Raw genomic sequence first — 17,213 nt, 5'->3', positions numbered from 1 at the left:
AGGAAGTAAAATGAAGTTTCTCCACAAAAAGAACTGAGGGGAACTCCTCATGTTTTGAGTCTTACAACAAACAGAAGACCTGAAGTCTCAAGTCGCTGCATTGTGATGATTCTCACCTTTTTAACGCTTTCCTTTGTTTTTTAAATGTGTACATATTTCACTGTAAGCTGGCTGTGATATTCTTCAGTGTATGTTTATAGTTCCTTATGAGATAGCGACAGTAAGACGGAGCTCAGTGAGTGAGCCGTAGAGTAACCACTGATGTCAGGTGTTCTTGTGAAGAGTGTTATCAGGGTGTGTGAGTGTATGTGACCTGACAGGTTGTAGATGTACAGTCCATATGGTTTTAGTTTCGCAATATTTCACCAGCCTTGTCCTCTGTTTAAGGAGTGTGGAACCGCTTTGAAAACTGTACATGCATCAAGACAATGAAGAAAATGATTGTAACTCATCATTGAGCCTTTGCAATCTTTTATTAAAAAATTGTATAAATTCTTCAAAGTGCACTATATTGAGTTTACTTGTAATAAGCACGTTATTATTTGTGTTGTTAACTGTTGCTTAAAGGTCAAACGTTTTTTTCTTACCGACACTTCCCAGTCATATCAGCCAAAACCACTTATCAATAAAAACCTTACAGATGTACTCATCAGCCTTTATTTCTGACAAAACGAGACCCAAAGCATATAGACGTCCATTTCAATAACCAAAATACTTAAATTACAGTTCGCCGGATGATATGAAGAATCTTCTCCTTTTGCATCCGTCATCTCAATGACAGCTTCCCCCAAAGCTATGCATGAGGGGAGGTTGGTGGGATCCCAAAAGGCACAGTTAGTCTGGCACCAGCTCCCACATGCTGCCGGCAACCTTATTACGTCTCTGCACATCACCATGGTGGCTGTCGCTGACGTGCTGTCATCAGCTCTACTAACCGAGAGCCCCTCTGTTGGTTCAGGCCTCATACTACTTATGAAAAACGAAGTAACCTTTATAGCAAATAAAGGGTGACATTTGTTGTGAACTAACAATGTTCTCTGTTTAGCATTAAACTGATCACCTACTGTATATTCATGTCTTAGTTTACATTAGTAGTGCTTTAAATAGTACTTTGTGAAGCATTCATTTCACCTTCTCTACATTAATTTTTTTTTTTTTTACTTTTACTCCACAACATTTATCTGATATTTACAGGTGAGGCTCCACCACAAGATACATCAAAAGACTAATTTTTGTCGAATGCATCAATGATCATATACCATTTGTAATGCACTTTTTAAAATGATTGTCAGAAACATAAATACCTTCTTCAAATCTCCTATTACAAGTAAAAGTCCTGAATAAAAATGCTAACTTAAAGTAAAGATCGATTAGTATCAAAAATGTAGGTATTCATCAAGCAGAAGGGCTTTTGTCAGTATTGTATTATTACATAATTTTATAATTTTCAGTGTTACCACAAACAAATACATCTAAGTAGTACATAACTGTCCAGAAAAGGGTAACTGGAGTAAAATGTAAGTGGTATATGTCACAATTGGGTAAGTAGCTGCATTCCACCACTGCTCATAATGGTTTCACTTGTTTACATGTATAACATGTGAATACTTCTTCTATCATGTTGCAGCAGTCATGGTTCCAGGATGTCATTCTTAAAAAACTTTTCATAAATAATCCATTCTCATCACCAAGTATTGTTACGCTGCAGCTTTGAGAAACGTCAGAACTATCGCATGACAGTGAATATCAAATCTCACGATTAAATGCGAGACTTGAATTTCTCCAAAATTTTGGCCGATTCTGGAGAGCGGCATCCGACGGGGGGGTGGGGACTGACACTCGGGAGATGCACGGGTCAAGGTAAAATAAAAACCCACTCTCTCGCACTCAGGACAGACACGCAGCTGACACAGCTGAGACTGTCCCACTGTGACCTCCTCGCACGCGCTCTCTCCGATGTTTAACCTCGCATGATGATGATTTGCACGAGTGCAATTGTTTGATTCTCAGACACAGTTTCTGGATTCTCTGTTCACCCGACTGCGCGTGTGTGTGACGACTTTATGTTTGCGTGCTGTGCTGCGGGTCCCGTTTTGGTTGCGGATCGCAACCGCGATGCCACGATCGGGGCGTAATCTCATGCGCACTTTCTAAAAAAGACTGTCACGCTCAGGGATGCGCCGGAGGGGGTGTTGCTGATGCAGAGGTAGGCGGAGGGATGCTGCGGCGGCCGCTCTGCAGTTTGACTGACAAGCGGCGTGTTATTGAGCGAACGCGCGTTCATAAAGGGCTGTGACAGTGAGACGTCCACGGGCACGTGGAACAGGCAGACGAACGTGGCACATGCCACGAGGAGAAAAACAAATCCTCACAGCTGTGTGTACAGTGAGTTATACAGCACAACACTCTATACGTAATGGTAGTTTTCCCATAACTTTAACAGTTAAACACATATTTTATGTTTTATGTTGTTAGATTTCAGACAGAAATGACATAACACAAACTAGATAGTTGCAACCAAACAGATGAACATGGTAGTTGCAATTCATTGTTTCCAATGTTTATGGTTAAGTTAAATATCCCATTCAAATTCACTACAGCATAAAATGTATTCTGTATCAAATCCTACTTATCTTTAAATTCTGTCACTCTCTGAAAGCTGCTTCAAGTACTTAATTAGATTATATTCAAAATGCAATTTTTGCTTCAACTGACAAATAAAAACCACGAGAATCAGCAGTAATAAAAAGTAATTCCTCTTGACGTCAGTAGAACAAATTTTAATTGTCCTCAGTGTTAAACACTTACTGCACCATATTAAATATTGCACAAACAATGTAACCTTTTCTTTTAGATTGTGTAGATTTACATTGTTATCAGATCAAGAGGCTAAATGTGGGCTAGTTTGAAAGTGACCAACTATGCAGCTTTCTAGAGCTTTCAGACTGTTTAACTGTTTATGAATGATTTTATACAACAAATATACATCATACAATTATACAACTGTTGTCATACAAAAATAAGTGTATATCTCTGTGTTTTTGGAATAGGATTTATACACACTTAGCCAAAATAACAAGAGCATCAACAAGACGATCCATCAAAGTAAGAATATTTCATTTTTTTTGTACTTCCTCTAGCCTTCCGGTGGCTAAACATTTGTTATTAACACGTTTCAACAGAGAACGCGGTATGCATGAGTGCAAGAGTACGTGTGTGACAGGTTTGACTCATGAGGCTCGTGGTGAGATACTATTAGCTGAAGCAGTTTTGGATCAAAATCTCTTAACAATCTGGTTTCTGTGTGAAGTTGCAGCAGCTAATCCAAGCTTTCCTCAGACAAACTCCTACAATGGGGTTTTTCAACAGTTTTGTTATTTTTGTTGTAATTTCTCAAGCATTTACTTGTTCATGTGTAATGTTCATGTGTTTACTACTTTAGGCAAGTGAATATGTTTACTCTCTAGTTGATTGATTGCTTTGCAGCAGAGTAAATATACATTATATTAAGAGCTGCAAATAATCAAATAAATATAACAACTTTGCAATTCTAAAAGATGATCCTGCTTTCTCTCTGATCTCGTCACTTCGGTATTAATAGATGTCACACGCGGGGGTGCTTTCAAGAGAGAGATCACTAAGCAGGTCTCTATTATTGAGACATCCCTTGAGATGGCGTGCGTATCTAGTGCCGGCTCCACTTAACAGGCCAGGGAAGGTTGGCGGGAGGTTTCAGTTTAAAAGATAAATGCAGAGAAAGGTGCAGAGAAAGAAAGTGCAGAAGAGCCGAGTGAACGAGGGGAAGGGTGTAATACGACTAATTGTGTTTCAAATTGGGTCTTTGAGTGCAGGATGGGGAATGGGATTGTTCTGAGCTCCCCACTGAAGCACCAGGATGAGAAAGTTGTTAGATTTGTAGGTCAGGCTGCAGGGGCTGTTGTTAGGCTGACTTTCTCACAGCTTGAGAAGTCTCAGCTGTTTGACACTAAATTATATTTGGTGGCTTGCATTAGTTTGGATCGCTTTCTGTTCTGCGGTTCCCTTTTTCAACTTTCATGCTGCCATGTTTTTTTTTTTGTGCAAATGCACACTCAGAATCTTATCAATTCTGCATCTAAATCCACCTCATCTCAGTCTGCAGTTGGCTTCTTTTCTTTCTTCTTATAGTGTGCTCTCCGACATGTTGAGTTAAACAACCTTTATTAATTTCACAGTTTTGAAGGGAATTGCAGGAGGGTACCCTGGTCCCATCTGGAGCTTATCAGAGGCTGACCCGGTTTCGGCGTGCTACGTTATGCTCCTTTGGGACCTGTTCCCTCCTCGTTGCTGACAAAGAGAAGAAGGCCACAGCCGTCCTATCCTAGCTCAGACCCACATACCTCGACTCGACCTGAGCCGAACAGCGCCGGATCCTTCCTCGCGCTGCCCGCTCCGAAGAACTAAAAGTTGCTTACATTACCCGTCCTCCCTCCCTCTCTCATTGTAGGTCACTTGGTCTACCTTCCTCCATTTTGGCAAGGGCTTGCGGGGATATTTTGCCCTACAAAAAAATAATTATCTTATCTCCCTAATTCCCAATTATTATGCACAGGCTTATTTAAGAAAAAGGATTAGATTTTCACTCTTTTTTTTTTCTCGGTGGCTGCACCAACATGCAGGGGGATGAATTTGACTGTGGCACTCTCTTCCGTAGCAGTGAGGGGGTTCTACACCTAGATGAACTAGGGGAGGAGAGAGCACAGTGAGGCTGTCATGTAAGCCGTCTCCTCTGGGGCCACCTCTCTCTCTCTGTGCGTGCTGCTTCCTGCCTCAGGTAGAAGCCTCAGTGCTTCTGCTGCCGAGGCGACAGGCTGCTCGCTCTTCTCTCCTCTCCCTCCCTCCTGCTGAGAAGGCAACAGCTCCACTCTCAAAGCATTGAAATGGAGAAGGTAGGATGTTCGCTTTAGCATTATTTCCTATCTTAATCTTGACACAGGTTGAGGTTGTCTATTTGTGTGCAGTAGTTCCTGAGTTTGCACTGTTGATCGTGTGATTGAACCCCTTTAGGGCACCGTGGGCCTTTCTGTGTCGAGTTAACACGCTTCCTACGATTGTCTCTCGCGACCAAAAGTGTCATGTTAGAGTGGGGATAGGGATACCCCTGCCGCTGCAACCTAACAAGTGTTAAGGTTTAAAACTGGATTTGGTTCAGACACTTTTCCCCAATCCTAAATTGGCAAGGATGTTGTACTGCAGAGGAAGGGTTAATTTGGCTTAACCTAGCAGGCGGCACATTTTGCATGCTCTTTTGTTTAGATCGTTGTTGAATCAAAATTGCATGTATACAAAAGGGACTAAGAGGACTTTTATAATAATGTCCTTCTTTTAAAAGATTTTTTGTCTTCCCTTTTCAAAGTTTACTTGCATTACAATGCTTAAATTGTCATTGTTGGAATATTACATTGATGTTAAAACATACTGCTCAAGCACAGGTTTGATTTCCGTTACATTCTTGTCGAAGTCTCTGAGACATTTTTTCGCATGACAGCAGATAACATCTCTAGGAGGTGTGATTTTACCCAAAGCAAAGTGGTCCCACAAATGTTTCTGACATATGCCACTTTGTGGTTTTATCACACAAGCTTCTGCATGTGTGGGTGTGTGGGAGAGAGAGTCTGTCCACTTTATATTTTGAACATAAGGAGGAATGTTTTTCTTTGTGTGTGTCTTTCAGAACTGCTCAGAGTGCTCAGTGCCGACACTTGCACAGAGCCTGTGTACACTCTGCAACAAGTGGTTGTGTTACCAGTGCACAGATGTGCATCGCCATCAGAGAGCTACTACCACATCCCATTACACAGACATGCACAAGCAACAGAGGCCCAGTGCCACCCAGTGTCCTGACCTGCTCCAGAGAGGCTCCGACTCCATACCTCCAACTAGACAAGGCAAGATGTTTGCATTTTCAAGATTTTCTTACCTACATTTGTAGGGGAGTGAGCCAGATCGTCGTTGGGGCTGTGCAGTCTGCACCTCTCTGTCATCACAGAGCCTGTTCTGGCTTCTTTGTTTTCCCTCTGGTTCTCTGTTTATTTGTTAATCATTTCCCTCCATGCACCATTGCTATGAATAATGCATGTCCGTGATGATGGCTGATAATAGTTGCTGGAGATCCTTGGGTTTTATTACACCTCTCTTTAACACGTGGCCCAGATTCTAGGTTGCTCCTTTTTTGCTAATATTAGTGTATTTCTATTTTAAGACCCTCAAGTGTGCCTGGCAGCGTTGTTGCCAGCTGCTTGTGCAGTTCTGCATCAAACAAGTTATCAAAAAGTGAAGAGTAAGTCCTGGAGACCATTATTGGGATGTGGCCGTGTTAATGTTTGGTTGGTGTACTTGCTAGAAAGAAAGCGTGTGACTGTTCTGACAGGATGTGGTCAGTCAGATCAGGTTGATGCACGCAGGATGGTGCTCTGCTCTTTACCACAGAGAGCTGTGAGGATCTGCAGGCAGGGGAGGGGGGAGGGGGGGTTGAGTGAGGTGAGCCGGCCAGCAGAGAGCAGTAGGGCTGCTTTCATTAGCCGTATCCAGCTATTGTTAGATAGACACTCTGTGGGCCAGCAGTTTCTTCGGTGACCTATTTAGAAATATGTGAGAGACAGACGGTGTGCATTAGTACGTGTGCGTGGTGGGTTCATCAAAGGAGGGTTGGATAGCGCTAAGAAATATTGTTCACTTACAGCCTAACCCTCAACGGGCAACCTGCTTCCCACAATTGTTTTATCGTTTTCATTCCAGGGTGCAGAGGTAGGCCAGTTTTAACAATAACAAGAGTTTATTTTTAACTTACGTGTAGCACAATGTAACAGTTTTCATAGACTTCTTATACTATAATAAGTTGCATGAATGCAAAGTGTATTGAACAAAAAGGCTTTCAGCTGTAGCTCACTATAGTCACTTTTCAAAAGACAGGCATGTCGAAAATATATTCATATTTAGTTATACACAAGGCGTTTTGGAAAATATGACTACTTACTTTCTAGCCAAGGGTTAGATGAGAAATGCTTTACAACTCTCATGAAGAAGCTATGGCCAGCTTAGCTTAGCTTAGCATAATGACAGGAAACATGGGGAAACAGCCAGCCTCTATCCAGCAATGCCTCAGCTTTATTTTTAAATGTAACACAATCCACCTCACCCCAAACTCACCAATTAACCAAAACCCACCTTGTTGTAACCAAATCAAGATCTGTCCTTCACAATATTAGACATCCATTTTATCCTACTCTGATCACTCAAACAACACAATTCCCTAACCCTAATGCGGTTCAAATTTAGTTCCTCTAATACATGATTTGGTTTTTAAGTTATAAGAACTCCCTGTTAGTTAGATAGTGTTGTTTTCATTCTCTTCCAATAATAAATGTACACACTGACGGTTCTCCTCTAGCTGTTAGTGTGAATTGCTAATTGTCCTGCTGCCTCCCTCCGTCTGTCTTTTAGGTCCGGGGTCGTATCCTTGTTCCCTCCTGATGTGCCACGCTCATAGACAGGAGCCCTTGGAGCTGTTTTGTGAGTCATGTGACCTTCTGTGCTGTAGCAGCTGTCACCTGTCCTCCCACAAAAACCACAGGTCAGTCCCTTAGATAAAAAAAAATGCAAGGACACTGCAGAGAAGGGCAAACTGCAGGTCAAAAACTTCCTCTGAGAAACAACTCTCCTGAACTGCCTTGTCACTTTTATCATCTGCGTCTGCATACACTACCCTTGGCTCGTCCAATACCTATTATGTATTCATATGCTTTTGTTTTTCTGTGATGTTACTGTACAGTAGCTGCCTCTAAGGTCACCTGCATGATGCCTTGTTCATGGGGAAATCAATTTAATTGTGGTGTTCTTCATGCCCAAAGATGAAATTAGTGAACTCTCTGTGTGGTGTGGTGGATGTTGTGATGGTTTTCAGGGTGGTGAAGATTGGGAATGCCCTACAGGATCAGCAGTGGCTGTTTGAGAGCCTGATGGTTCAGGTGGATGAGAGGAGATCGGCAGTGGAGAACAATGCTAAGCAGATAGAAGAAAGGTTGGTGAAAAAGTCATAATCGTAGTTCCAAGTCTGAGCAACTTCTTCTACAAATGCTTAATAATTTACCAGTGTGAAATATAGCAAGCTAATGCATAAATTAAGGTCTGAACGTCTGCTCTATGCTTCTGAATTTGAGATTTTTTCTCCTACATTTATTTTCCCCTTTCTGTCTTTGAAGACTTCATGGAGTAAAGATTGCACACAGGAAAGCAGAGAACCAGATTAAAATGGCAAAGATGATTATGATGAACGAGCTTAACAAACGAGCCAACCTATTAATAGAGCAACTGGAGGTAATTGCTTTCTTTCGTTCCTTCTTATCGTTCAGCCAGCTTTGAATCTACATGCAAAGAATCAGTAACCGCCGCGATGTAATCAGTCCTGAAAGCAACCAAATGAGGACCCTTAATAATCTATCAAAGCTGCTCAAGCAAACATCTCAAGAACTATGTCTGACACAACAAGAGCCATAGAGTTAGCCCACAGCTCTGTATCAGTAATTACTTGATGCATTTTTATGCGTCAAACACATCTTTTTCTTCTTCTATCTTCTTAACTTTACAGAAAATCTCAGAGGACTTTCAGCATCGTCTGGAGGACCATCTGCAGGGGGCAATAGAGATATGTGGCCAGCTGGACCATGTCCAGAAGTTCATCACCTGGGCTACGACCCACCACTGCAGCGGCCCGGTGCTCTTCAGCAGAGCTCTGGTATGTCGTCGGGGCGGGCAGCAGACGTCCACTGTCGTATTCTAACATACACTGACCTTTGGGGAAGGAGTAATTCATTCATTTTTTGTATCCAAAAAGGGAACTTCAGCTTTTATATGGTAACGGATGTAAGCGTAGTCCCCTAAAGCCTAGTTTGGGATATTTATTTGTATTGCATGCTGGTCTCTGCGTCGTAATTCCAGCTGCTTTTCTTTCAGCATTAGGTGTCTTTTGAGCAGAGCTTCACAATTTTACCAATATTACAATATGCTACTCGTTTTTCCCATAACAGAATATATGTTCTCCAGATTTCTCTCCAGATGCAGCAGCTGCTTGAGTCGTCACTCCACTCAGACTCTTGGAGTCCTGTCAGGATCAAATTCAATTGGGATGCAAGTTACTGGACGAAGCAGATTTCCTCTTTAGGTAAACATAAATGTTTTTGAAGCCACATGGTTTTATTACAGCGGTTGTATTACCGTTACATTTTTCATTCAGAATGACTTCTTTGAAATCATGATGGACATGAAGCTCTTAACGTTACATTTATTCTCTGCAGGCCAGCTGAATGTTGAAGGGGGAAACAGCATTTACCCTCACGGCTTGGCCTGCTCCAGTATTCTCAGGCCTCAGCCAATCAACAGCTTGGCTCTTCCGTCCGTGTGTCACAGAGGACGAGAGCCAGGCTGTGGGTACCAGAACTGCTGCGAGCCCCAACTGTGTTGTGTCCATGGCATTACCTCTGCGCCGGACCCGTCCCGTCCGGATAAAGGCCAGCTTGAAGCCGTCCTTCACAACTCCAGCTGTGTCCGGCCAGCCGTTTTCTCTGCCTCTTTGCACCAGAACATGCAGCTCCAGAGGTGCTGGGACCCAGACAGCTCCTCGCAATGTCCTCCCCCTTCCTCATCTGTCCCGATGACGGGACCCATTCAGCTCAACTGCAGTCGAAGAGCTCTGTCCCAGCCACACGGTGCTGCCTCTCAGACCCAGTCTCAAACTGAACCGTATCTCCAACGGCCACATCAGAGAGACGTTCTTCCAGACAGCAAGGCTCAGCCAGGTGCAGAACTTCGCAGGCCGTCGACCAACACGCCGCTGCAGCAGCAAGTCAGCCACACGGCAACGAATGACGAGAACTGGGAGGAGAGGTGCAGGCTGGAGGAAGCTCGAGGACCAACAGCAGTGGTTGAGAGCAGGGCGCTGGCGGATGGGGAGGACAGAAGGGAGCAGAGTTCTGTCCAACAGCAGCTGCGCGTTGCTCCAGCAGCAGAGCTGAGACGTGAGCTGCAGAGAAACCGGCCTGCAGTGACGCTCAGAGACCACAGAGATGGCAGAGTGAGTGATTAAGTTACCGAATAAACCTGCATGAATACTGTGGATTGCAATATGTGAAAATAAGAACGCAAGCATGCCTGAAATGTGATGGCTTAAAACTTTTTTGTATACTCTTTTGTGATCAATATCAGCTGCTGTGAGAAAATAGCGAGGCACACGGTTGTATTTTGTGCCCCTCGTTCTTTTTTCCCACGTTTCTATGGCCTCAAACAAAACCACAGCACCTATTTATATGCACCTCTTAAAACCCACAATGTATCAGTCAGGCCTATTTTCTGTTCAATGTTCAAACACTCGCTCAGAGGAAAAGAACAAAAGACAAAGACAAAAAAGCCTAATGAAAAGAAACACATCATATAGTGACATTTAAGTCACATTGAAAGCCAGTGACAAAATGTTTAACATATGGAAAGTTGTTATTGTAGATACCTGAAATCTTCTGTGTTTTGTTGAATTTGAGGCTGTTTTAATTATCCGTAAATGACTTAAAGGACAGCTTTATTTTAATGCCAGAATGATTGCTTCCCACAGTTGACAGCAAACCTGACAGATGGTGCAACAGAAATGTGCTTCTGCTTTTATGAAGAAAGGATGATGGGAAAACAAAGAGCTGGTCTGACAATTACAGCAGAGCTGTTTTTAGCAATGTGTCCCAAAATCAGGAGAGCACCTTTGGTCATAATCGCACTCAATGCCAGAGGTTTGGGCAGACACACAATCACCTCGCCAAACGTCTCAGGGTAAACATGTACAAACACAAGATGAATTGTTTAGCATTTCTTAGTCAAGCATCGGTAAAACCACATAAAACCATTTCCTCATGTATGTACCTAAAATGTAATTAATACGTTGCTAAGGAAACAGAGGGAGCTGCCAGTTTAATTTCTGTTCTAGTTTGCTCTCAAAGATAAATTTCTCCATCGTTCCAGAGAGGAGGATTATAGTCTTTTTCCCTCCACATTCTAAATCCTGCATTCGCTTCCCAAGGGGCGAGGATCAGGTAAGTGTTTTAATCGCATGATACTTAGGGGTACATGCTCGCTGTGGATGTGGCCTCAATTTGTATGACAATAATCTAGAAAAAGGAAAAAAAGGGGAACGTGAGATGTGTTAAAAAATAACCTAAATGATTTGTCAGCCCTCCTGCTTCCTTAGCGGACGTGTTTAAAGGAGCTTTTTAAGCCGCTCACATTAGCTAAAGTGTAATAAGAAAGCGAAAGAAAGACTATTATCGCTCACATTAGCTAAAGTGTAATAAGAAAGCGAAAGAAAGACTATTAGTAAGTTATTTGCTCTTCTAGTTTAATCAAATGTTCAAACTGCCACCCTGAATACTAGCATTTTTTCCTCTTCTATACAGTGATATATGCAGCTGTGTGGGCCATTCTCCATCTTTGTAGGGATTGAGTTGTGTGTGTGTGTGTGCATGTGTCACACTCAAGCTGGTTTCCACTGCACACATCCCACACCTTTTCTCTCCTGTCTATTGTAAATGGCATGAACATGGGCATCTGTGCATGGGATGCAGCTTGAAAATCTGCTCAGTTTTGCATGTTTGTGTTTCTGACAGAGATCCACGTCCCTGGAGGTGTCGGAGACAGCCCACGAGTGTGTATCCGATGTGCAGAGCAGCAGGCTCAGCCCTGGTTTAGTGTGCAGGGGGAGGGACAGGCGCTCCCAAAGCATCCCGCCAGAACTGGCAGCCCCTTCCACCAGCCCTTACACTGAGAGGCCCCCAGGATGCAGTCCAAGCCCCCAGGCAGTAGCTGAAACTAAGGTAACGCTGCATCAGAACATAATCACATGATTATCTTCATAATTTATTAATTAGGCTTTTATCTTCTTGATTGTATGTTTGATTGTTTTGTCAATAAAATAGCAGAAAATATTTGACAGGTTTTCTCTGGAGCTTTCCAGAAGACAAAGTCGTGACTATATAACTTTACATTTACTAAATTCCTGTTACATAATGTTTATTTTGCTCTCAGTATGTCAGTGTGGATCGCAAACAGAGGAGGGCCTCAGATGGGGTGCTTTGTGTTGTCAAGGAAACTGCGTCTGAAACGGAGCTCTCCAGAGGTCACCGCTCTCCTCTACTGACCTATAAGAAAGAGCCAGGTGATAGAAAATACTACTGGTGTATCTTTCTTACGTCATTCTTTTTTATATCCGCATATAAGCGATTTACTAAGTCTGTGAATACATGCTCATCATTTTTCTCTTTAGATCATTCTTTTAATTATTTAAATGAAGACTTTGATTATGAGGGGAAATGCAGGGTGACGACAAACTGCCACAGCAGGTGTGTAAAAACTGTCCATTCAAAAATCTGTCCATGCGCAAATCATGCAGAACCGGTCTCATCATTCTTTCTCTACTTGCCTCTGGAGTAACAGAGATGTTCACAAGGACTCAGACAGGCCGAGGGTTCCAGTGGTTTGCTTGGAGCGTCTCAAAATCCTCGTGTCTCAACTTCCCCCACATGGACGACGGCAGAGCGACCCTCTACCGGCCAGCGGGACGGAGAAGAGCCAAACCCTGCCTCCGCAGAGGGCCCGGCACGATGCAAGGCCTGAAGTACGTCACGTTTCTTTGCATTCAGTCGAGGAAAAGGTGATCCTTGAATGTCGAATGCCAATACTTCTCTTGTACCAACCAATTTGGAATAGAAAAAAAAAAACATCAACTAAAGTGACTGTTTTCTTACTGAAAAGTCAAACAGGGTTTTGTTCAGGAAAACTTCTTGTATTACTGGAGATTCTACTCAACATAATGTTAAAATAACGTCTAATTCAGCTGGGTGCTGTAAACCAGCAACTATAAACAAACCACATGAACATAACAACTTGTGTTCTCTTCTCTTCTCCCATGTGTTGTAAACGTAGGGGATACCTGGAGCCTCTGACATCACGAGGCCCACCCGCTCACTCACAGCTCAACCATGTGCACAGCGACAGAATCTTGATCCGGCTTCCACACCCTCGACCACCAGAGAGTTTGACATGCGAGACACAATCGGCTCCTGTAAAGCATCAGCGCCTGCGTCCGCTGACCCTACATACGTACCACACAGTTACACTGCACTGGAGCTGGACTCAGATTCTGATCCCGGATCAGTCTCAGAGGACGCAGTGGTTTCTCAGGCGGATCCAGATCTACACTCGGATGCATCACCAGATTCCGACCGAAATGCAGAGTCTTCCTCTGAGTCTGAGCTGGAAGGTCGGGCTGTGGACGAATCACTGGCTCCAGCACAGATGCGGCTCCGTGGTGAACCTGATATCACGGGGGATTCAGAGCCAAGTCTTGAATATGAGGCGGACCCGGAATCAGATGCAGCAGGGGGATCGGAGGATGGTCAAGGGCTGGTCGATTATTGTGTCAAGCCCGACAATGATCCCAGTTTTCAGGCAGAGACCGACTCCGACGTTTTATCCGACCAGCCTCCAGACTCTCAGGGCGCCCTCGAGTCCGAGCTCGACCTGGAATCAGAACCTGAACTCCCCACCGACGACCCACAACCACTTCGCTCTGACTTGGAAGAGGAGTGCCACAGCGGTGCGGCTTGGGGGCCGCTTCTGCATTCAAACCCTGTCGCTCAAAGGGCCGCAGAGGAGGCCGAGGCCGACCAGGACTGTCCGGAGATGGAGAGTGAGGACTTCTGTGCCGTGTGTCTAATTGGAGGGGACCTGCTGTGCTGCGACCGCTGCCCAAAAGTTTTTCATTTGTCTTGCCACATCCCGTCCCTTCTAAGCTTCCCCTCGTAAGCTTCTTCTAGCCAAACATGAAATGCTTCCAGTGCATTTGATATTACTCGCAAACTTCCTTTCAAGCTGTTCATTTGTTTTCCAGAGGCGACTGGGTGTGCGGCCTGTGCAGGGACGCCATGCAGCCAGAGGTTGAGTATGACTGCGAGAATGAGAGAACATCTGGAGAACACACATCAGCGCATAGACTGCCCGCCTGTGACCAGAGAGTAAGCTGTTCAATCACCTGCATTCATAATAATGATGGCCAGTGGTTTCCTGCAACTTTCTTCCCTTGCTGCATTACATAACAATTTTCCTTCTTGTTTGTAGAAATGTGAGCGGCTGACTCTACTGATCCTAAGTAACGTCCTGAGTGCTCCCTTCCACGAGCCCGTCAGTCCACTTGTGAGTGATCACCCTTTTACTTTTATCGACCATTTACAGAAAAGGCCAACTTTTTTCCATCATATTTTTCATTGCAATTACAATTACAGGAACACTGTAGCAATTATTTTTCTTGGTTGTATCAACATACATAATATTGGTTGAAAAATCCCCTCCGTCTGCCTCTAATATAGATTTATAGGTTCAATCTATGGAACATGTATTTGATGCATTTTGAGTGCAGAAAGTGGTATGATGGTAATTGCATTTTAATGTTATAAGAAACTATAATGTCTGGGTGGATTATATCCAGGGTGAAAGGTTTCTGTTTTTTCATGCAGGCTCGTCATTACTACCAGATCATTAAGAGGCCTATGGACCTGTCCGTGATCCGAGCCAAACTCAACAAGAGGAATACTCAACATTATATCTCGACAGAGGAGTTTGTTGCTGATGTCTATCTCATGTTTCGCAACTGTGCAAAGTTCAATTATGTAAGTTGAAAATGTACATCCTGTATGTGTGAACTCAATATACAGTAAGTCCAATCACAATGAATCCTGGTTTAAATAATGCATATGAATCAATAGTGCTTCACCAGCAGCGATCTTATTGGCTCTCTCCGTCTCTGACCGCAGCCTGACTCCGAGGTGGCTCAAGCGGGCCGCATTCTCGAGATGTTCTTCATCTCCAACCTGAAGGAGGTTTTCCCGGACAGAGTTTTCCTTGCAGCAGAGGCGGACTCTGACAGCGACGAGTACGATGAGGCCTACAGGGCCGCTGAGAGTGGTTTCCCCTGGCCAGAGAGGAGAGAGCTGTGCCACAGGAAGAGGAAGAGGAGACCCTCTCTCAAGTCAAGGAGACCGCTCTTCTAACCGCAGAATGGGACAATGGACTAAAATGGTTTTTTTTGTGACTATATGCTGTTTTTATTTAGCATCCTGTGGGCTTGTGACATTGTTTCCATTCTGTAATTTTTAGTGTGCATTTAGTGGTCCGCAACAATATCACAGTGCTGCCATCCGATGGCAGCTGAACATACTGACACGTACTTCAGATATTTAAAGCACTAACGAATACTGGAGAAACGATCAGCAAACTTCAAGTGATAAAAGAAGTAGAAGTTCAAGATCAAACTATGTTTTGTTGCATATTATATTCTACACATTTGCAAACACGCCTGATTGGAGAAAAACAACTCAAACAGAACTCGAGGGTGGCGTCTGCCTGCAAGGCTGTAATTGTTACTTTATAATTATGCCACTGATGCACTGGAAATTACATTATTTACATTTAGACCTCCTCAAATCAAATACCCAATGTTCTATGCTGTATTGTACAAAGGTGATTCTGTAGTTTGTTTATTAATCTCACTTAGCATCTTAAGTGGATTTCTATAGTTTTTTTTAGGTTAGTTTTGATTATACACAGCACTGTATTTATCCTATTTGTAAGCTCTCAAGGCATTCATTATACATGTGTAACTTGATAGAACTTTATTTTATTAAATGTCACCTTTTAATTACTAAATGATTGCAGGCAATTATCACAGTTTTGATTATTGATATTAATGTGTCTGTGGAGCTTTTTTTTTTAGAAAGCCTTTGACTTTGTCTTTTTGACCACGGGGACACAGAATGAAAGTGATCAAGAGCACTAGTTCTAGTGCTAGAGCTCCTAAGGACAGGTGTATTTATATATTTATCCAAATTAAACAAACAAAAATTTTAATTTGACATTTAACCATGAATTATTATGTATGTGCATACATGATGTAAGCTTTCCGTTCCTCCTGTGTTTCAGCAAAACCGTATACTCCATCTATATCTTAATCTTAATAAGAGTGTTAGGTATTGATATCATTCAGTTTTGTAGTATCTGTAGAGTCACATTGTTAAGAGAAAAATACATTTAATGATACCCACCGTTAAAGAGTATTTCTTGTCAAATATTATTCAATAATTACGTGAAGCTTAAGATAGATTTGACTTTAAATAAGAGAAATGAAAGTCTGTGCACACCTTGGACATTATCAAGAGTAGTGAATATACATTATACGATATGTTACTTTTAAATCAGTAATATTTCCTATTATACAAGGGAAGATAAACTTAAGTTGCCGTCACTCTTTCAGGAGAACAGTTAATTTAATTATTTTTACTGTAACAGCCAATGCTAAATGCACATTTATTATTATCAATAAAATGAATTCAAGAGAAAAAAATGTCTTAATGTTTTCCATTTAACATTTTCAGTCATCACAAGTTTACAGGAAACCAATGGTCAACAAAACCTTATTCTCTGTCCGTGTCACATGTGTTGGAAATCAGGGCACATTTTACTATCATTAAGTGTTTATCTCACAGTCGTGATGATTGTGATAGAATCACAGTTTGCAGAGGGGTGTTGAATTTGAAACCTCTTTTCTTCTGCTCTAAATTAATTGGTTTGTTTTTTCCTTATGAGCAATCATGCACCACAGTGATTAAAGTAATCATTGTCCCGTAGTTTGATTAAACTGGCACCAGGCGTTGTTCATTGCTGCTCATTAGAAAGCTTTGTGCATCTGACTCCACCATGTTGATGCTCATTGGTTAATGCTTGATTAATAGCAAATCCTAGTTTCTATAGCAAACATATTTTTACATGTTTCTTTGTGGATTGATATTATAAAGAATGTAGATTGATGGATATATTTTTAACAGATGTTTTACTAATTTAGATCATCCATTCTGGTTATTGTTTATCTTAGCAAATAGTTTACCATGTATTTTCCACAGCTTCGTGGTGTAAGTATTTTATGTTGGACTGGATTCCAGAGGCCATACTGGGATGAGCAAATGCTTCCCTGTAGAAAAGATTCAAGCACACTAGGATGAGAACATTTCGATTTTGGATTCATACAATTAGGGAAATTTCAGCGCTCCTTCACATGAATTAACTGAGTGAATACGGGGTAAATAGCTTACACA

General features: G+C 42.5%; 2 protein-coding genes across 18 annotated transcripts in view; both read left to right on the top strand.

Annotated features, from left to right (window-relative positions):
- The window catches only part of dennd2b (DENN domain containing 2B), a 34,997-nt gene extending 34,115 nt beyond the window's left edge, over window positions 1-882 (top strand). For 2 of the 3 annotated variants that reach the window (XM_037485511.2, XM_037485503.2), the window contains exon 21: window positions 3-881. In XM_037485511.2, coding sequence (XP_037341408.2) covers window positions 3-37 — 35 coding nt within the window. In that variant the 3' untranslated portion in view covers window positions 38-881. Of the gene's footprint in view, window positions 1-2 lie in introns of all 3 variants that reach the window. The other variant, XM_037485520.2, reaches the window with a different exon arrangement.
- Window positions 883-1,778: 896 nt separating this feature from the next.
- On the top strand, window positions 1,779-16,488 carry trim66 (tripartite motif containing 66). 15 transcript variants are annotated; one of them, XM_062561751.1, is made up of 19 exons: window positions 1,788-2,376; window positions 3,051-3,105; window positions 4,659-4,928; window positions 5,714-5,927; window positions 7,483-7,612; window positions 7,943-8,059; window positions 8,241-8,355; window positions 8,627-8,773; window positions 9,082-9,199; window positions 9,333-10,108; window positions 11,679-11,885; window positions 12,097-12,226; window positions 12,335-12,410; window positions 12,499-12,685; window positions 12,994-13,871; window positions 13,961-14,084; window positions 14,188-14,262; window positions 14,583-14,735; window positions 14,880-16,488. In XM_062561751.1, the coding sequence occupies exons 3-19, from the start codon at window positions 4,920-4,922 to the stop codon at window positions 15,114-15,116; spliced, it is 3,693 nt and encodes a 1,230-aa protein (XP_062417735.1). In that variant the 5' UTR covers window positions 1,788-2,376; window positions 3,051-3,105; window positions 4,659-4,919; the 3' UTR covers window positions 15,117-16,488. The 15 variants fall into 15 exon arrangements, with proteins under 15 accessions (XP_037304495.2, XP_062417735.1, XP_037304542.2 ...); XM_037448645.2 differs by having other exon boundaries at window positions 1,788-2,385; window positions 4,697-4,928; XM_037448637.2 differs by having other exon boundaries at window positions 1,788-2,385; window positions 4,694-4,928.
- Window positions 16,489-17,213: the final 725 nt, after the last annotated feature.

Source organism: Pungitius pungitius, chromosome 4, assembly GCF_949316345.1.
Source record: "Pungitius pungitius chromosome 4, fPunPun2.1, whole genome shotgun sequence".
NCBI classification, from domain to species: Eukaryota; Metazoa; Chordata; class Actinopteri; order Perciformes; family Gasterosteidae; genus Pungitius; species Pungitius pungitius.
This window is presented reverse-complemented; position numbering and strand designations above follow the sequence as displayed.

Coding starts and splice junctions, on each gene's coding strand:
- trim66 (XM_037448598.2), top strand. Junction 8,356..8,626: donor TATTAATAGAGCAACTGGAG/GTAATTGCTTTC, acceptor TTAACTTTACAG/AAAATCTCAGAGGACTTTCA. Junction 12,686..12,993: donor GGCACGATGCAAGGCCTGAA/GTACGTCACGTT, acceptor TTGTAAACGTAG/GGGATACCTGGAGCCTCTGA.